Source organism: Myodes glareolus, chromosome X (assembly GCF_982192425.1).
Source record: "Myodes glareolus chromosome X, mMyoGla1.1, whole genome shotgun sequence".
Classification (NCBI taxonomy): Eukaryota; Metazoa; Chordata; class Mammalia; order Rodentia; family Cricetidae; genus Myodes; species Myodes glareolus.
Window position 1 is genome coordinate 119,429,323 of NC_142053.1, and position 22,214 is coordinate 119,451,536.

At 35.2% G+C, this 22,214-nt stretch overlaps 1 protein-coding gene across 5 annotated transcripts in view; it reads left to right on the forward strand.

The window, feature by feature from the left end:
* Positions 1 to 22,214, forward strand: part of Cnksr2 (connector enhancer of kinase suppressor of Ras 2) — a 241,640-nt gene that overhangs the window by 143,387 nt on the left and 76,039 nt on the right. For 3 of the 5 annotated variants that reach the window (XM_048440718.3, XM_048440720.3, XM_048440722.3), the window contains 2 exons: positions 9,960 to 10,049; positions 11,563 to 11,777. In XM_048440718.3, the coding sequence (XP_048296675.1) occupies positions 9,960 to 10,049; positions 11,563 to 11,777 (305 nt within the window). The remainder of the gene's footprint in view (positions 1 to 9,959; positions 10,050 to 11,562; positions 11,778 to 22,214) is intronic. The other 2 variants (XM_048440719.3, XM_048440721.3) reach the window with 1 other exon arrangement.

Here is a 22,214-nt window from a genome sequence, read left to right on the forward strand (position 1 = left end):
TGGCCACAGGAAGTCAGATTTTGTAGGAAATGAAGGGAAATAATTTAAAATATCTCAAGAACCATGTGAGTTGGGAAATGGGAACCCAGACCTTTTCTCATTGGTTGAAAATCTAGCCCCTCATCAAAAGCATATAAATGAATGTGTATAGTATTTTGGACATTATTCTCATAAATGTTGTAAGTGCATATTGTGCAGTGAGTAAACTTAGTGTCTAGAATATTATACCTAGACATTTTCAACTTCACTGATAAAAGAAAATCAAATGTTTTCTCCCTTTTAGTCACCTAAATAGTAAATGGCCTTAATGACCTATTGTCACATGGTGAAGGGCCAAGTTCTTCTACTGGGAAATAAGAATGATATCCGTACATTTCAAAGTTTGTTGTCATACTTACTCCATTGCCTTTCTTTCTTTCTTTTTTTTTTAAGACCAGGCTGGCCTCGAACTCACAGAGATCCGCCTGCCTCTGCCTCTCGAGTGCTAGGATTAAAGGCATGTGCCACCACCACCCTGCTCCATTGCCTTTCTTTTTGTATTAAAAATTCTTCTCTTTGCAGAAGCCAAATTATAATTTAAGCATTTTTCTAAATTCCTAAATATTTAAATACACAGAATTCATTTATATTTCTTTCATTTCTGAATACTGGGCTTCTCTCTTTCTTGTCACTTTCCATTATAAACAATTTCCTTTGAAAGTAAAAATCAGGTTTATTTCATTAGCTATTCTAGAGAGAAAAAAATGTTGTACTGTCCACAGGAGATCTATATATTCAAGTAAGAAATACCATTCCCAAAGAAGTAATAGAATTTAATGAAGAAGAAATATGAGATATATACTATGCTCACAGGAATTATTATTCTTTTTTGGACTCCCCTTTTGTTTCACAGAATGGTTTTTAGCATCAAGCTAACTGTGATAAGAGACCATGTAACTAATGGATAAAAATAGAAAAGTCTATTCCTATTATGAGAATTAGAGTAATCAGTTAGGGAAGGCTCTCTTTTTCAATTTCTACAGCTTTATTAATAGAAGTTATTAAAGCGCATTAGTTTCAAAGTCATGTTGCTTGTGTTGGTGTCAGAGCTTGGCTATACTTGAACTTGAGCTTAATAGAGGCTACACTTATACCTCAGGATTTCATCTAGAAAAACAGAATAACAGTACTATTACTCCTATATCTGTAAGAACTAATCATTAGGTTACATATGTCAGTCACTTAGCACAATGTTTTTCTCACCACCTAGCTGGGCAGTGGTGGCAACACGCCTTTAATCCCAGCACTTGGGAGGCAGAGACAAGCAGATCTCTGTGAGTTCAAGACCAGCATGGTCTACAGAGCTAGTTCCAGGACAGCTAGGGCTATTACACAGAGAAACTCTCTCTCGAAAAACCAAAAAGAAAGAAAAGAAAAGAAGAGAAGAAAAGGTACCTAAATGGCATAGTAAGTGGTTGCTGCTCATAAATAAAATATGCCAAAGAATTTCTTCTGCTTTTGAATCATTTTAGCACTTAATGTCCTCCCTAGTACAGGACCTAGTAAATAAAGAATTAAAACAGTAAAAGTATACCTTCATATTTGGTCTCGACTAAAGCAATAACCAACTATTTAAGTCTTAGACAAGATAAAAGGATAAAATGATGTGGGAAATAAATAAAAGTGTTGGAAACTCTGAAAGACATGGGCCCTCGGAAGAAAGGTTTTGCAAGAATTCAAGGAAACAGCTATTAGATAAAATAGTAAAGGAAGGGAAATTTTCAATAGGTTCCAGAGTATTAATATACAGAAAAAAATGTAAAGATAGCTGTGTCAGAATGGTTATTTAGTTCTCCTTTCTGAAGAATAACAAACCTTCACATGACTATCAGTGGAATGATGTGATCCATATGAAACAGTGCTCCCTGTACAGACAGAATGGAAAAGCCAAGAATAGAAAGTAACTTAGCATTTCTCATCTGGAGGCAGTCATACCCATCAGAAGACATTTGACAATTTCTTAGCTAATTTTGTTTTTATAATAATGGCATAATAAAGGGTACAGGGTCTTTTTTGAATACCATCTTTTTTTGTTAACTAAATTTTTTCATTTACTTTACATCTCAATTGCAGTTTCCTTCCCTCCTCTCCTCCAGTTTCCTCCCCTGCCTCCTTTCTACCCCCACCCCCAGCATCTACTCCTCCTCCATCTCCATTCAGAAAGTGGCAGGCTTCCCATTGGCATCACAAAGCATGGCAGGATGCAGGTTCTTAATGGTACCCAGTAAGTCAAGTAGAAGATAATATTGCTACTCTGCATCCCTGCAGTGTACCAGACTGTATCCAAACATTGGAATGTTCAGAATGTGGTTGGTGAGAAACCCTGACTACCTTAATAACCAATTTTCAGAAACAGATACTAGAAAAAAATCAAAGTTAGAGTACTTATATAATACAGAGATTATTTTAATTATTATTATGTCTTGTTTTCTTGTTTGTTTGTTTTTTAGTTAAAAGAACCTAGGGAATTAGCCCTTTGGAAATATATACCTATTTATTCATGATTAGCATATTCTCTGATCAAAAATAGTATGTGATTGTAACTGTCTGTAATTATCTATTCTGCCCCCACTGATAAACAAACTAGCCATAACATCCTCTGGAGCTAGACATGATACATTATTTCCCTGGCTAAAATTAGAGTGTATTTTCTCTTAATGCAAATGTAACAAGCAACAGTTGCTAACATATAGACAAAGCTGTTAGTGTTAGTTTTCAAATCACAAATGTGAACTAACTAATCTGACTTTCTTGACAATTTTCTATAGATCTCTGGTTTTGAAAGTCCATTTAAGAAAAGTTATGTAGTTAAATAAGACTATGGTATATGCATATTTTATACTCCTTATAGATTAATAAATGCAAACTGTGTTGAATGCCTTCTTGCATTTGGACTATATCCAGTGTTTCTCTAATGCATTTGTACCTCAGTCTTTGTTTCTTTGGGTCACAAAATAGTATAAACTTTCCAGTGGAGCAAATGCTTAATAGAACGTATTTGGGAAACACTGAAAGACTTGGAATTCAGCTTAAACACTCCAGATCGTAGGTATCGATGACAGAAATTTTGCAATTTAAGATACAAACATCTAGACGAGCTGCAGCCAAGCCTGTCCCATAGCTGGTTTGTTAGAATTCTTCGTTCATTTTTGTCTTGCACAAAAAACAGATAGTCTATTTAGAGAATAAATTGTATTTGTAATAAAATTCCAAAGCAAATTAAAAATATATATTTAGAAAGATCATGGAAAAGGGTAGAAGGGGAATGGGGAGGAAGAAAGGGGAGCGGAGAAAAATATATAACTCAATAAAAATAATAAAAAGAAAAAGGGGTAAAAGTAAAAAAGATCAGTACATGGTTTTCTATACTCTTCACTTGAAGAATTACTAATATCTTTGCAAAATGTTTTTTTATATAATTCATTGAAGAGAATAGATCCCTGAAAATAGAAAATCTGAAGTGTTGTGTTTAAAATTTTTCAAGAATAGGGGCTAAATGTACTGTCCTGCCTATGTCAATAACTATCACATACATTACTGCAAATAATTGAAACATTGTCCCACCAATTAAAAGTGTCAGTGTGACATCCTGTCATTGTTTAATGAATATCATACCCTGTAATGCCAATGTACTCCCCATTGATCTACAGAAATCTACAGCTACAGAAATAATACATGTTAATGACCTGTTTTAGAAGGAACACAAATTGGCTCTTTTTTCCCTTTGTGGTCTTCAGTGCTCCATCAAGGAAGCATTTTGATTGAACAAACTGTTAAATTGCTATAGGATGTCATTTGTTTTCAAATGTGAATCTTAAATTGGTAATCTTTTCACTTTTCATGAGGACATGTGACTGCCTTCTGGATATGGGTAGGGTTGCAATGTATTGTTTCACTAAGAACTTCTTAATTGCTTTAATTTGCAATTAACTTAAATGTATACATGTAAACAAATAACTATGCATGTCCATGCCATCTTTCTTGTTCAAGTCTATATTAAAGTTGAGTGTAGCAAGAGGCCAATGTGTTTATCAGACCCTGTTTTACTCCATGTTCTACAATATTCAAAGGAGGGCCCAGAATTCTTCTGCCACTTAGTATTTAAAATAATTCTAATCCTTCCTCATTCCTTCCACTACTCTCATGTGATTGTCACTGTACAGCAACAAAAATTAAGATAAGAAATACTGACTTCTCAAATTCATCTGACTACATGACGAACTCATATTAATTATACACACACAACACACATATATCCCTTCTCTTGCTAGAATTACCTTTATAAAAAGGTGATTTGATTTAAAAATAGCCTAGTAATTAAGCATTAAAATGACCATATGATTGTTTATCACTGTCTCCTTCACTTACATCACTCCTCATTTGTGTGTGTGTGTGTATACATATATATGTATATATATGTATGTATGTATAGATCACTTTTATAAAGCAGTAGGAAAGCAAACAAGATGAGACCTTTTTTCTCTTTATTCATTCTTCTCTCATACAATACATCTGAACCCCATCCTCTCCTCCCTCCACTCATCACAGACCCAACCTCCTCCCCTCTCCCCCAGATCCACTGCTCCTCCATCTCCCTTCATAAAACAACAAGCCTCCCAGGGATGTCAATTGAACACAACACAAGGAGATGTGACTTATTTTTAGAAAAAAAAATATTGCAATTGTTTTTTGTTTCTCATTAGTGAAACTGAAAATAACAACAAATTCAAAATTTCTATTGGATTTTTATTATTTATACTTGTTATTATAAACCATTCTTAAACAAACAGCCCGTTGAAATACTTACAAACCACTTTTTCCCAAGGTCTTTTACCTAAAAACAAAAATTTTAAATGTAACACTAAATATGAAAGCACTCTGTCTTACTTATTTTATTAGATCCAGATACATTTTCATTCTCCTTCAGAAAAATTACTGACTTTCCATTAATTCAGTTTTTCTTCGTCTTCAAATGTGTGTTTCTTTACCTTAAATAACCCCAGGATGTTTTCCTAGAGATGCAGTCAACCATCTGAAAGTAATTTTTGTGTCTGGTATGTGCAGAGTTTGATGGGTTTAGATAACATGCTTATAGCTTAAGCATTCCTTGCTATGCTCGTTTTCATCAAATTATTGGCTAAAATATTTAGAACAGATGTGTATATATGTAACTTTCCTGTGAGAATTAAGTAATATGTCAGACTTTTGGAGAGTTTCTCTGCACTTTTTTTTTTAACCTTTGCCAACTATGAAAGGAATATTGCTTCACAGGTGTTATTTATTATCCTGAAACCTAATGATTTGTGCATGGAGGGGGGGAAGGGGGAATGGTAAAATTGGAAGAGGAAGCAGCTCACTGGTGTTTCAACAGACATACTATCCATGGAAACGTTTTTAGAAGATTAATCAGGAACAAGGACTTGTAGTTCTGACTTGACTACGAGACAGCTTTGTAAAGCTCAATTTGGCTTTTTTTTTTTAATAATGAAGTGATTAAGAGTACTTCTGCTCTTCCAGAGGACCTGAGTTCTGTTTCCACCAGTGTAGAATGCTTACTACCACCTGTATCTCAAGTTCCAGGAGGTCCAACACCCTCTTACCTCCTCCGTGTGTGTGTGTGTGTGTGTGTGTGTGTGTGTGTGTGTGTGTGTGTGTGTCCATGCCCATGACAGACTCTCACACAGACATACAAATAAAAATCTTTTAAAACTGTTTCAAATGTAGTGGGTGGGCCAGAGTGAGATGCTACCTTGATGGGTGGGCAGGACAGGAAGAGAAATAAAGCTATGAAAATACAAACACTGAGGTGTGATTTGGAGCTTAGGTGGTCGGGTCCAGTGCACGAAGAAACCCCTTGTTATTTTGTTTTGTTTTGTTTTTAAAACGCTGCTGTAAAGTACAAAACAGTTGTTGCCTTTAAGGCACTATTCAGAGTATGGGAATGCCGCAAGGAAAGAAAAGTACACCACAGGAGAGGTGTGTTCTCTCATTAAATTTATATTTAATTTCCCTAAAAGAAAGACATGAACCATTCAACTAAATCACTACTTATTTGAACAAAGTTGGTTTATCATGAAGAACTAGGAGAAGAAATGAACAAGAATTATGTCATGGAAGAAGTATGTATCTCTGCTTACTTCTGAATGATACATGTGAATTTAGAGAGAAAAGAGTAAAACCGTGAGGGACAGCATTTCAAAGAAAGAATAATCTATCACCAATGCTGCAGACACAGCAGAAGGTCAAGAGATCTAAACTGAGTTCGAGTTAGCAATGTGGAAGCCCTAGTGTAGATGTATTGGTGGAGTAGTAAGGCAATGCAAGCGTTCAAGAGAGGATATGGAGGGGAATTGGAGGTGGGTCATCTAAAGCAGCTTTCTGATGCTGATTTTGATGAAGTAGAGAAAGCTAACGAAGTGCTAGGTTGGTAGATTATAGGGTGAAAGGGGTTGCTTTAAGGCATTCTCTTTGATGACTTTGGAGTGAGATGCAATAAAATCAAATGAGCAATCTGATGACTTGTGGTGTCCTTACTATGTGACACCCTTTTATGAATGCCATCTCTGAACCTGCAAACGATAGTCATAACAAAGCTATGTAAGCTCTGGTTACTGCGAGGAAGTAGAGCAACATCTAAGTAGACAGCAACAGCATAGTAAAATAAGCATTGTATACGCAACAAAAGTGTCAGGAAAGATGCTAAGGGAACACAACAGGTTGAGCAAATCATTCTGTTATTTGGCATTCTAGTATTTTTAATGTAACCTAATAAAGACATTTATTTATAAGCAATTATATGCACTAGTGTTAACGAAGCTATTATCTTTTTAATAAATTTTTCCTCGAAATAATTTAGATACATCATTATAAACTGCTCTATTGTTATCTATAATAATCTCAACATTAGAAAATCATGTCCCATTTCTGGGGAGTTTTCAGTTAAACATAGTTCATATTTTTAAAGGCTACTTGCCATTAATCTTGAAATAATATTCAGTCAAATCACAAAATCATTATTCACACTTATTAGACTACAATAAAAAATACAAGCCCAGCTACTATAATGATGCCAGTTAGAAAACTCCAGATGTACAGCACATATAAACACCTAAATAACAAAACGATGGCTAGAAGATAAGGTATTAACACAAAAGTGTGACCAGACTCCTGGATAAGATTCAAAGTGAACTCCAAAAGTAACAAATACCTTATCCTTTTAGAAATAACACTTTACTCTAAGAGGTAGTGAATAACAAAAATTTTAGATGAGCTATAGTTTTCCTTTCTTGACTGCAGTTCTCTCTGTAATTTTTCTCATAAAATAATAATACGAACTGCATCCTCAAAACTTAATGCACTGCTATATAAAGGTAGTACATTTTCCACAGTAGTTTTCCGAGACTTATAAACATTTATGTAATGATAGATCAAATGTGTTTTAATTTTATGAACCAATGTTTTTGCTGAATTCTAAAGTATATGATCTTAAAACACATGCATAAATCACAGTATATATTTAAGTACATTGGAACCATAAAGTTCTTTTACCATTTGAACTTAGTATCTCATGAAAATAAATCTGTTTCTATATTTTAGTGGAGGAGGACATTTTAAAGTAACATTGAGGTTGGACAGTGGTGGTGCACACTTTTAATCCCAGCACTCAGATCTTGGTTTGAGGAGAGCCTGGTCTACAGAGAGTTTTGGGAGAGACAGGCTACACACAGAAACCCTGTCCCAAAAGAAAAAAACAAAGAAACTAATATTGACAAGCAAAATTATTTAGTTTTACCTAAGTCAATGTCTACCTAACTTTTAAATATTTTTTTAAACTTTTATTGCTGGATTTATAATAATAACACAACCCTGATTTTTATTGCTGTGATCAAACACTATAACCAAAAGCAACTTGGGTAAGAAAGGGTTTATTTCAACTTACATATATGTTCCTCATAGCCCATTGCAAGTAAATCAGGTCATGGAAAAGGGATAGCAGAACGGGCCACTAAAACAAGCTGCTTAATGGTTTACTGACTTGGTGTACTTTCTTATACACCACAGAACCACCTGCCCAGCGCTGGGCTGAACTTTTTCACATCAATCATTAGCCAAAACAAAAAACAAAAAAGCAACAAACAAAAGCCTACAGGCTACTCTTATGCAGACACTTTCTCAATTAAGATTCTCTCTTCTCAGATATGTCTAGGCTTGTGAAGGTTTACAAAAATCAACCAGCACATCTGATTTCTCCAAAAGGAATTTTAATTCTTTCTGACCTTTTCCAAAGTCTCTGTATTTTCCTTCAATTTTGCTTTGATAATGTACAGTATAATTAAGTTAAATATTGACTCCCAGTATAAAAGTCATATACATATTTGTTCCTCTGGCAACTGAAACATGAATTAATGGGTTAACTCTGTTGGCATCTTAGATGTTACCCAGTTGCAATGACAACATTCTGTGTGTCCTATGCTGTGTGAGAAGTGTCTCTGCTCCTCTTGTGTTGAGACTTGACTTCAGACTACTAATGCTTTTAAAACCAACACACAACAGTTTTAATACATAACTGTTTATTTGATAGTAAATGACTAATTCTTATTTATTAGATATTTTGCTTTTCAAAACATTTTGGTGGCATTTAAAGGTGCTATTAGCTGTTTTAGTTTGGTATGCATGCTAAAAGAATAAGTTGTGGCTTTCTTGAAAATATAGCACTTATAAAATGAAAAATTTGGGGAACTGAACGATAAAGCAATGGAATAGAAATTTCTCAAAGAGAAAGGATTGCTGAATTTGCCCCTCTATATGTAGCTTCATTAGAATTATGGAAAGCGGTCCTTTGAAAATGATAAATGTCACCAAAAATTATGTCACAACTGGTATTCATATGCCTTGATGTGAATCCTGATATTAGGCATTTACCACATGTGTTTCCTTGGACATAAATCCTCATAAGCATAAGGATTTAATGATCCAATACTTATAAAACTCTTAGGAAGTACATGACATAGAGTTAGTGTTTATTTGCACTTTTATTGTTGTGATATCTTGTTTTTATGATCCAAGTCTTATAGATTTCTGGTTTTCATTGATTCAGAATTTATTAAACTACAACCTTTTGTCATATATTTTAAACTTTTTTAAACTTTTGGGTGATTTGATTTTCATTGGCTATTCTGTACTTCAGGAAATTTAAGTTGAACAAAATATTTGACTGCTCTACCAGGGTCTTCTACGTGAAGTCTTTGCTATGACTGCTGCTTGCTAAATTAAAGTAGTTTTTATTGAGGAAAAAGACTCAGAAAGAAATTGGACAAAGAAGTGACTACTTGATTCTATAAACTAGACATACTTATTGTATCAAAATATGCAGGTCTAGGTTTAAGGCCATGAAACAGAATCCCCATATTGCTAAGGCAGGGTAATATCCAAGTGCATGTTGCTATAATTTAGTTAAAATTAAGTTAGTTTGTGATAGTATATCAGAAACAGTAAGTTAATGTTCTAAAAGTAAGGTTAGATGCAAGGGTCCATTACCTTAGAAGTGTCTAGCAATGATAGATTTATAGGCATTATGAAATAAGACTGAAATTCATTACTAAAGTAATGAAAAGAAATATGGAACTAGTGATCTTCTTTGTAAAATATTATATAACCTTAATATCCAGGACTCCAACGAGAGCAAACATGGGATATTCTTTATTAACTATAAAAAGCACTTTAAACTAGTATTATCTAGACAGTTCTCAGAGGCAGTTTCACCTTCTGGCTCAAAACACACATTTTCTTCATCCACACATGCCAACCATAACGTTGCATATGAGAGTGTGTTTTGTATACTGTAGCTGAAAATCAGTATAAGTATAAGCCTACCTGGGGAAGAAAAACAATGTGATGTGAACTTTGTTCTCTGTGTTTAGGCAAGCTACGACCTATATCTATGCCAGTCGAATATAATTGGGTGGGGGACTATGAAGATCCAAATAAGATGAAGAGAGATAGTAGAAGAGGTAAGTGTTCTAGAATTTCAGTGTAGGCTGGGTTATTTTAACAAAAAGCAAAGTTAAATGTTCTTTAAGTAGATTATTATTGCGTTAGCAGAAACTTACTCTGTCATTGACTGACAGTTCAACTAAGTGAAGCCAGATCAATATTTGACTCCCTTCACCCATTAGTAATGGGTATTTTATATGAATGCCTTCTAAGATGTTCTAGGCAGATAATTACACAGAGAAAGAATATTTGTAAATTGAAAGTTAATATTTGGAAGCAAGGTCAGAAGTGTGAAACTGCATAAAAGAATTCATTTCAGTTTAATAAGTAGAAACAGTTTTGTCATCCCAATTAATCGGCAGTGCAACTGACTTCGTCCATGGAACCTCATGTGATGGAACCTCCTCATGAGCATTGAAGCACGTAGGTTGAGAAGAAGTGTATGGTGGAAACTGGGCCAGTGACTCCTAACAAAAACCATATAGAAGTGGGGGACCCGGTGCTTTGTGCTTTCTCTGTTCTGTTTGCCGTTCAGGGTTATTCTCTTACATGTGAGTGGGCTACTTTTGAAGTATCTACCCAAAGTAAGTTTTTATATTCACTTAGCCTATTGCTGAGGTGAGCAGTAGGAGGATCGAGTGACACCTTCACTGCTTAGTAGGCTTACCAAGTTTGGATATGATGGGCCCAGCTACTGCTGCTACTTCTACCTTCAGAAGAGCCATCAATTGTAGATGGACAACAAAACCAAAGCTGCTCCTAGAAACTAAGCTTCCTTTCTGGTATGGTTGACCCGTTTACTTATCATTTCTATCCAATAAACTGTAAAACCTTCACAGACCATATGAGCAAGCAAGCATAAATGTCTCCTTCATAAGTCTCCTTAACACTTTTTTGTAGAGTGAGATTTAAAAATGTTGAGAAGTTCAAGGACACTGTCAGATTCCTTTACATACATGTATTAATTCCATTTTCCGAGCTTCAGTATCTAATCTCATTAATTTTATTGGACAAATCAAGAAAAAAATTAAAATGCTTAACATATGCCATCTCTAAGATTCTTTGGGACGTCTTATAATAGTGACATCCTGTGGGAAATTTTTATACTAACTACTAAATGCTGACTACTAATTTAAAAAAGGATTTTATGAACTAAGTTTTGTGGGCTTTAACTTCTTCAAAAATGTTACCCAAAACATTGGCGGCTATTGTTTATCATCAAGGTTTAGGAGACTTTTCCTGTGGAGCTTTCTAAAAAAGTGTAAGTTCCACCCATGCAGAGCTTAAAGTTTAAGTTCTGCGGGTGATTTTGATGTAGTTACTCCAGAGTTCAAACCAGAAGAAATAATCCAAAGGATATGTCTTACTGTTTTAGGATACCAAATAATTACGTTCTAATATTATCACTACATATATTGTAAGTTAAATCAAGGTAAAGTAATGAAGTGAAATCTTATAGCATGGTTTGGAAAGAATGGTAGACTTCAGATATTTGCATATTTATATCAGTGTATTTCTCTTTTTATGTAGAAAACTCTCTACTTCGATATATGAGCAATGAAAAAATTGCTCAAGAAGAATACATGTTTCAGAGAAACAGCAAAAAAGACACAGGAAAGAAGTCCAAAAAGAAGGGTGATAAGAGTAATAGCCCAACTCACTATTCACTGCTACCTAGTTTGCAAATGGATGCATTGAGACAAGACATCTTGGGCACACCAGTTCCAGAAACCACACTGTACCATGTAAGTAAACTTAAAAAGTCTTTCATACAGCCTTTCTTGGAAGGCAAATTACTTTTGTTGATAAAATCCAGATTTTTTTCCCATTGCACTATGTTTATAAAAAAATTATTAGGAATTGATTCGTTTTACAACTCATATGATCAAAGTATTCCTATCTTGTAGCAACATCTTTTTAGTGAAATAGCTTAATAGGCACAGTATTGGTAGGAAAGAGTAGTTAAGATTTGTATGTGAATACTTGGGAAGGTCCAGAAATCCAGATTAGAGATAAAATGCTTCATATTTCATAATTCCACGTAAAAAGGGACATCTGCTCCCTGCTAGCTAGTAAAACTGGCAAGACACAGCACACAATTGGGGCTGGGGGTATGGTTCAGTTGGAAATCTGTTTCCTACACAAGTGTGAGGACCAAATCCAGATTTCTAGCACACAGGTAAAGTCTAGGCATAGTGGCATTTGTAATCACATAGTCCTATAATCCTAGTACTGGGGAAGTAGACACAAAATACTCAGAACTCACTGCTTAGACAACCCAGCTGGATCAGTTGTTCCATGTTCAGTGGGTGACCTCTCAAAAGTAAGGTAAAGAGGCTAGAAAGCTAGTTCAGTGCTTAAGAGCTTCCAGAGGATGAGGGTTAAATTTCCCAGTACCCACATGGAGGTTCACAACCTGGTGTGGGAGAATTGTCTGTATTCTGCCAATCAAATTTTAATAAAACGCTGATTGGCCAGGCAGGCAGTATAGGCGGGAAAACCAGACAGGAAGTAGAGGTGATGCAATGAGAACAGGAGAATTCTGGGAAGCAGGGAGGTTCCTCTGCCATTCCTGCGCAGACCACCGAAGAGGCAACATGTAAGCTGTCACACTGAGAAAGGTACTGAGCCCATGTGGCTAACATAGATAAGGATAATGGGGTAATATATGTTATAAGAGTTAACAAGAAGCCTGACCTAATGGGCCAATCAGTTTATAACCTTATGGAGTCCTGTGTGTAATTTTCTCTTTGGGATTTGCCGGCTGTGGGGTACTGGGCAAGACAGAAACCCCAACAAGCCAACCCTCATGTTACAACAACCTTCTGTAACTTTAGTTCCAGCAGTTTCAACACTCTGCTGGTCTCTGCAGGCCCTAGGCACATACATGGTACACAGACATATGTGTACACAAAGCACCAAGAACATAAAATATATAAATGTTTGAAAATATGGTGAATGGGGGTGGTAGAAGAAAACATTCAAAGTCAACTTTTGGCTTCCATGTATGTGCTCACACACACAAATTCATATGCAAAAGCACAGCATTATATGGGGGAAATATGCTGAGATTTCCAATTTAATTTAACTTATATATGGGAGTATGTGAAAAGTGTAGAAACAAGGAAAGATACCGTACTCTTCAGGGAAAAAGAAAAAAGTGTCATCATGGGCAGCAGTTGAGGCAAGAGTGAAACCATGAGTAGTAATATTTTAATAAGAATGTAAATGCTAATCATCACAAATGTGTGATATGACATGTTTCAGGGATTCCATGAGGTTCAGAATTGCTAGTTTGTTAAAAAGAAAATTTGTAAGTCATTATATGAGGAAGAGTCAATACATTACCTACAAATGGAGGCAGAGTTAGGTCAGGAGTTGTGTAACGGATTTTTGAGACTCTTTCAGTAATATAAAGAGCTCATTAAAGAATTTTGGGCTAAAAATATATGATCACATTGGCATGTAATAGTTTTCTAATGGAGGAGCATCACTTGAAATGTCAAAGGCAAAGCCATTAAATTCATCCCAGATGAATCATGAGAAACCAGAATAATAACCATGAGGAAGCTGAAAATCTTGTTAGTCAATAACATTCCTTACAGCTTCAACGTGTTTCAGGCTACTTAGGATAGAGTTTGTTTTAACAATAGAACTGTAGCTTCCACTTCCACTTGACCATTCAAAACAGACTAAATTGGGCTGGGGAGATAGCACAGTCACTAAAAGTGATTGTCGTACAACAGGGGGACCAGAGTTCAGATCCCTAGTATCCACATTAAAAAGTCAAGCATGGTAAGACACACCTATAGCCCCAGCACACGGGAGCCATGGAGACAGGAATATCTCTTGGCTTGCTAGACAGGTAGCCTAGCCTAATTGGTAAACTTAAATTTAAACCTTTCATCAAAAAGGTAGAGAATGCTCGACATCCAAAGTAAACCTCTGACTTTCACAGGTGTTGCATACATGTGCATATCCACGTAAATGCCCATGTTCAAGTGCACACACATGGACATGCACATACATGGAAAAGATTATGAGATCTTGAATTAGTAGTTGGAGAAATAGAACTTAATGCTCAAAGTATCAAATCTACCATATTGTTAAGGTATGCCATCTAAGTATGCAAGATGCGAAAGAGTTAAGAACTTTATTCTTGAACTGTCTCTCAGGGTTGAATGTTAAATTATCTTTCCTACTCTCATAAATCTAGGTTAGAAAAAATGTTTTTCTCCATGTGGATTGGAGTTTCATCAGCTTCAACACCCACCTTCCCTTTCCCAAAGTTCATATTCCCTTGTCTTTTCCTCCACAGGAGACTAAAATGTCTCAGACAAGCCCTTTAAATAGCTGACAACTCATATTCTTCTTTCCAGCAACATATAAAGGGCATCTAAAAACAGTATTCTTTGATAACCTGTGAATGGGGCTACTTTTGTTATCATCACAGCTCAGAAGAGCCATGCAATCACTGAACTTCCTCTAGAGCCTGGTTCCAATTATGAGTAACATCCTGAACAAAGATCTCAAGATGAGAGACAGCCAGCCTATTCAAGAGCAAAATTGGTAGTTAGAGATGAAGCTGAAGAGGGAACAAGAGGCCACTTTGATTCAGAGTAGACTAGCTGGTAGGGAGTTTGGATTTAACCTTAGAAGAGTAGTAATCGATCAAACACATTTATATATACAGTGTGTTCCAGTATGTCGTGCATGTACAGACTTGTGTATACAGAGAAAGGAAATAGAGAATGAGTCTGGGAACATTTGAATTATTGAAGAAAGGAAGGCCATAAAAGGCAAGTCCAACTGCTAAGAATATTGTGTATTAGTACCTAAGAGTGGAAATTGTTGCTACTCTTCCAAAGAGCATTCATCATTTACTGAGGAAAATCAAAAACCTGGTTGAGAAACTTCATTTCTAGAGGCTCATTTAAAAATGGAAATTTTTTCTTTCTGTTATAGTTTCTTGAAAATGCAAGGTCAATATCAATATGTAACTTAATCGCCTTCATTATTAAATGGTTATCTTCATTTCCCCTGATTCTTTGAATAACATGTGTTTTTTTTTGATACAATAGGATTTAAGGAAAAGATTGAACATTGAGTTTCATAGGCCACTGTATCTGCTATTAGTACTAATTCCATGACATCTACAGATGTTTGCATTCCAATTTAGAAAAAATGTGTTAATTTGATATCAGGATTATATCAGCACTTTATAGTAATATAGTACTTTGTTAAGTTGTGGTGACTAACTCCACCAATAAGGAAGTGACTGAACTGGAATGTTAGTGCCCTTTTCAGTATTTTCGACTTGGAAATGGATCCTTTCTGCATGTCCTATTACAGTCCCAGCGAAGGCAACAAGATTAACTCCTTCACACCATGTCTCTTATACTCTTGGACAGAGCTTCAGTGCCAGCCAGTCCTTGCCTTCTTCCCTTCTTGGCCATCTGATTATAGAGATCCCACTATGCCTACCTTATCAGCTAACATTCTTTTTAATTTCTAACATTAGTTTTACTTGTAGGTAAAATAGCTCAATTCTGTCTGAAAATGTGGAAGTTGCTAACTGACCTTAGGGCACACAAAGAAAAGACAGGCAGTAGTGTATGTATGTTTGTATGAAATCCAAATGTAATAAGTCTTTATAAAGATAGATAACTGAATTGCCCTGAATCTCATCTTTCAATATAATATAAGAAATTGTTACCAGCCAGCTTTCCACATGGCATTATTCAGTGAGATAAATCAAGAACCTACTGAAGTAACTTTTAAAAAATAAATCAGTGTACACTTTTGCTTAGTGCAATATACACATAATGATATGACAATAAGCATATTTCATATCTCATTAAGACTGCAAAAAATTAATCAATTATTTTAAATATACATGCGGAGATACCAGAATGAATAAAATGTGATTCTGTATCCGTGCAACATGCTGGTATATTTTCATAATATGATTTTAAAATAGTCTGTTAACAGATTTTTAGTAGGTGTTGAAAAACCTATTAACACCTTTCCTAACATCCCAACATTTCTCTAATTCATCTTAATTTTTAAGATGTGAGTAGAAATATTTAGCTGTTACATTATTTCTAATAAGGAGGTTTGCCCATTCTGATAAATTTGTAAGGAAATATTATGTTAAGTTAAAAGGTCATTGGAGGGGTGTTAAGACTTTTTATTTGTTTATTTTTTAATTTAATAAGCAATTGACCTGTACTTTATAAATATTAATTCAACTTCAATAAGCTATAAAGAAAGTACTCGTGTCAGACTCATTTTACAGGTTAGGAAACTGAAACACAGATATTAAAAGTATTACATGGTGGAACTGAAATTTGAACATCAACATTTTAACAACTCTCCAAAACTACCATAACTTTATCAGAAAGGTAACAATTGTAGCAGTGACAATCATATGCAACTGTAGACCCTAGTCTAAGAATTATAGAATATGAAAGGCTGATAAGTATCACTTCTATAATTAAATATTAGCTAACATTTCCTGATAACTTATGATGACTCCATGCCAGAAACTTACACAGTATTGTTGAGTCCTCAAAATGATTCTATGATGTTGACATTCTTAATACTGTTTCTGTTTGTGGTACTAAAAGTAAAGGAGACTGTTCATTTTACATAGACATAAAAAGTATCAGATTTGGGTCCAAAAACCCCATCTTTAGATGAATAAAGTTATTTTTACTTGGAAAGTTCACCATCTAGTAGGGAAGGTAAAACTATTATTTTCTATAATCAAAATATAAACATTAATTATTAAATTAGCTGAACTTATTAAGGTTGGTTTGCCTAGCAGCTCTCTTACTTAACTACATTGTTTCAGGATCACAGTAACTAAGACAAGAGGACAATTAATATTAGAAAGAAGCAATCTGTAAGCCAACTATTGTTTACAACTACTTTTACCTAATTTTGACTTTATTCACCTAGAAAATTGCTTCAATACATTGTGACACGTTTTTCCTTAACAAAGAGCATGCAAGCATATTAAATATCTATTTTAAATATATGTTTAGTTTTGTGCTTACTCTGGTTTCTATGGATCGCTTGATTATTTCAAAACCAAGTATTTACTGTGCCAAATCATAGTAGCACTGACAAAATCTCACACAACCGTCAGCACTGTGAAATATGTCTGTCAGTAGTCCACTTCTACAGAGCAGGGATTCTAAGTATGGGCCATCCCTGGAAAAATGTGTTGGTGCTTTGGGTTTAACCCAGAAGTGAAAATCCTTTCTTTGATTTTTATGGACAAGTAGTAATTTCAGTTTTACATGTGTATGTATATGCACCAAATAATAGTTCTAAAATAGCAGAAGTGAAAGATAACGTTATCACTTATATTTCTTATTACTAACCTACTAGATGCTTTTTTTGAAACTGGATATACACAGCTGAATAAGACATATTTGTATATCATATATATTTTCCTTCTTTCTGTTAGTCTTCAGAACATAATATGTTTGTTTAATGTGTATGCACGTATTTTGCCTGCATGTGTGTAAGTTTCCCAAAACCGTTAGAACTGAAGTTACAGGCAGTTATGAGCCACCTAATGTGGGTGCTGGGAACAGAACCTGGGTCTTCTGCAAGAGCAGTAAGTGCTCTTAATCACTGAGCCTTCCCTCAAGTCCCCTACTAGATAATTTTAAATTACAAGTTGAATAATCATAAAATAATACTTGAATAGAGTTTGCTAAGTATTTTAATTCTGTAGGTTTCTTCCAGTTAACCTGCTGTCCAGGAAACCATGACAAAGTAGTGAAGCTCAATGTAGATGGTTCTAATTTGTTGGTTGTCAGGAAAGAAGTTATGCTTACACATCATTAGAACTTTTTAAGTTACTGATTGTTTTAGTTGCTGTTCTTTCCCATAATAAATTGTCTATGAGTTCTTTCCCATCAATTTTAGTTTATTTTAGGTTAAGAACTTCGTCCTCTATTGTGTCGTAATTCATGTTTTACCACAGTTGTCTAAGAATGATGCTGTGAATCATGCACAGGTAGAGTGCCTACACAATAATACTGCTTTGGTATAAACCATTTCCCCCACTGTAAAGTATGGACGCAAGAATACCTGGACCCAAAGGATCTGTTGATGTGTCTTAGAGTGAAAAACAATTGAGATTCACTGCCTTAGCTATAGATATATGTTTACATGGGGAAACTGAAAGAAATTTTGACTGTAATTGTTTATAAATGTGCAAGTTTTATTGAATGCTAGTCTGGAAAAATCTGAAAGGAAAATTTACTTGTATTTTCCTGACTCAGGTATTCTAACAGTTGTTTTTGTTTCCATATCGGGATGGTTTATAAGCTTTTCTTTTGGTTGTTGTTTGTTTCTGTCTTATGAGACACAGTTTTGAATGTGTGGCAGTCCTATGGCCATAATATCCAGAGAACTAGATTGCATGAGAAAAGCACCACATATAGTTTTGTTTTTCCTTTTGAATGAGTTACCTATTGGTACCCTTGTTTCCACATTTGAGGTCATCACAAACTGATATATTTATAAGTGAACTGTTTAAACTAGAGAATAAAAATACTTTATGAAGGGCTGGAGAGATGGCTCAGTGGTTAAAAGCATTGCCTGCTCTTCCAAAGGTCCTGAGTTCAATTCCCAGCAACCACATGGTGGCTCACAACCATCTATAATGAGGTCTGGTGCCCTCTTCTGGCCTTCAGGCATACACACAGAAAGAATATTGTATGCACAATAAAATAAATATTAAAAAAATACTTTATGAACTTAAAAGATTTACAAATTGAGCCTTAGATATAGTACAGACATCCATTTTCTTTTTCCTATAAATCACAACCCTCTCAAAAAACAAAAAACCTAGGCAAAATACATTAACTCACCTATATGGAATGCTGAGACATAAGAAGGGTTGGAACCTCCAAACATAAAGTACAGCCTGGTGGTAAATTCTCAGTATTTTTTTTCTTGACCACTATGTAAACTGGCCCTGCTGCTGGCCTGGCCTGTAGTGTTCTAGTCTGCTTTTCTATAGCTTTGATACACTGACCAAAAGTAACTTGGGAAGGAGGAGGTTTATTTTAAGTTACAGGTTATAGTCCATCATCAAGGGAAGCCAAAACAAGAAGTGTAGCAGAGACCAGAAAAGAAGGTTTCTAACTGGCTTGCTTCCTTTGGCTTGTTCAACTGCTCTCCTTAGTTAGCCCAGGCCCACATTCCTAAGGATAATAAGGCCTAGGCCCTCCTGCATCAATTAGCAATTAAGAAAATGCCTCATATGCGATCAAACTGAACTCTCCGAATGTGGCTGACATGGGGGCTGACTGAGAAGCCATTGATAAAGGCACTGGGACTTGTTTCACTGCATGTACTGGCTTTTGGGGACCCTAGTCTGTTTGGATGCACAGCTTCCTAGTCCTGGCTGTAGCAGGGAGGGCCTTGGACTTCCCACAGGGCAGGGTTTCCTGCCCTCTCTTCAAGGAGGGAGGGGGAGAGAGGAGGGTGAGTGGGGGAGTTGGAGGGGAATGGGAGGAGGGGAGGAAGTGTAAATTTTTGAATGGAAAAAGGAAAAAAACAAAATACCTCATAGACATGACCACAGTCTAAATTGATGGTACAGTTATTCAGTTGAAGTTTTCTCTTCATAGGTGACTAGACTTGTGTAAAGTTAACGGTGGAAAACAAAATAAGGTCCATAAAGCAGTTTTTCTCTTTGACCAATGGGCCAGAAAGGAGGTAGTTCAATAGGACATGAACCCTTTCAATAATGCCTGCCTGTTGTAAGAGCAAGAAAAAAAGAAAAGTCATGCTTTCCTTGTCTACCACAAGCAGAAAAATCACTCATTTACAAAGAATACATAACAATATTGCATGTAAATGCACCAATAATTGAGATCCAAAATAGAAGAATGAAAATAGATCAGAAGGGAGACGTTCATAAACCTACAATTATGAGTGGGGACTTCAAATCCCTCACTTAGTAATTTATGGAATCAGTAAACATGTTAGCAAGAATATAAATGTACGGAATGATTGCACAGAATTGGATCTGTTACTGTGCTGCATGGTTTTATGTCAACTTGACACAAGCTAGTCATCTGAGAGGAGGGAACTCAATTAAGAAAACACCTCCATAAGATCCAGCTATACTTAGGCCCATTGGGCATTTTCTTATTTATTGATTGATGATGGAGGGTCCAGCTCATTGTGGGCAGTGCCATCCCTGGGCTGATGTAAGCCAGTAAACAGTACTCCTCCATGGCCTCTGCATCAGCTCCTGCCTCCAGGTTCCTGCCCTGTTTGAATTCCTGTCGTGGATTCCTTCAATAATGAACAGCAATATGGAAGTGTAAGGCAAATAAAGCCCTTTCCTCCCCCAAGCTGCTTTTGGTTGTGCTGTTTCTCACAGGAATAGTGAGAACTAACTAAGACAGTTATCTAACATGCTATATGTTCCTTTCAAGCATACATTGGACATTAATCAGGGTGAGATCATATCTTGGGCCATAAAACAAAATTTAATTTTAAAAGAAAAGAAAAAATGCAAAGTATGCACTTTGATCATTTAAAAAAATCAGTAACAAAACAGAAATTAATATCCAACTACTTGAAATTAAACAACATACTACTGAATAATCCTTAGATAAAAGGAAGTCTCAAGAATATTAAACTGAATGAAAATAGACAACATATACTTAGAGAAAAATTTGTAACAATATATTATTATATCAGGCCAGGAGTTCTGGTTCACACCTTTAGTCCTAGCTCTTGGAAGGCAGAAACAGGGAAATATCTATTTATGAATTTGAGGACAGCCTAATCTACATAGTGAGTTGCAGGCTAGCCAAGGCTACAATGTGAGACTGTGTCTCAATTTTTTTTCTTGTATTAAAAGAAAGAAGTGTTCATGATTTCAACTCCCACCCCAAGATTAAAATAGGAAACTGGACTTACTGTTGCACACCTATAATCCCAACACTTGGGAAGTGGAGGCAGTAGGACTGCAAGTTTTAGGCCAGCCTGGTCTACATAGAAAGGTGCTATCTCACCAGAAAAGCAGAAGCAAGACTTAGTAAAGAGGAGGCTCCATGAAACTGAATACCTGAATATGGAGAAAAATGAGGCAATTTAATCACTAGCTGTGAGATTTTTTTTTAATGTGTTGATGAACATCTAGCAAGACTAAGGAAAGAAAAAAGAAAAGACTCATTACCAATTTAGGAGTGAAAAACTCTACTTCAGGCCTAATTGGCACTAAACAATAAAAGAATTCTTAGTTAAAAGGAAATTGATCAATTTCCCAAAAATCACAAAGCAGACTCAAGATGAAGTGTATAATCCGAATGGTTCTATAACTGTTAAAGAAATGTAATGAATCATGAAAAGTATCATACACCAGTCTTGGAAAACTTAAAAAAACTCCAAAAAACAATAAAGTGAAATTGAATAACTCTAAACTTAATTAACATAAAAAAATTTTTGAGACACGGTTTCAATATGTAGTCTAAGTTGACCTTAAATTTGTGGTTCTCCTGTCTCAGCTTCCCAAACGCCAGGGTTATAAGCACTTAAATCACTTGGCTTTGGCTCTAATTTCAACATTTCTCCATATAAATTTATCTTTTCATGATTCCTAAGAAACTGATTAAATTCCTAAAATGTATTGATCTTTAAGATATGTAAATATATTAAATTCTCTCATTCATTTTCTTCTTAAAATTCAGTATTGAACAAACAAAAAGATTCACTAATATCGTCTCACTTTGAAGGTGATGTCTCCTAATACTATATAAAACAAATTATCAAAGCCAGTCTTTTCTGTTACATATTTGAACAAATGTGAATCTTGTTCTGCTAATTACTGATTAATGACTGCCAGGAAGCAAAACACAGAATCCGGTTTAATCATTAAGGGACCATATAAAACAGAACACAGAACAATTAAATTAGGAATTTAATAAATTTAAATTTATTAAGTTTTAAAGTTACTACAAATTCCTTGTTGCCCTTAGGGGGAGGGAGGACAAATTCCAAATTGGAGACTTTTGACTTGATTACTAAGGTCAGTCACTGCAAATTCTTTGAATACATACTTGCCTTTGAAAACCCTCACTTTCTTTTATTTGATAAACTTGTGCTTCTTATTTCTACTGTCAAGAAGCATCCTCAGA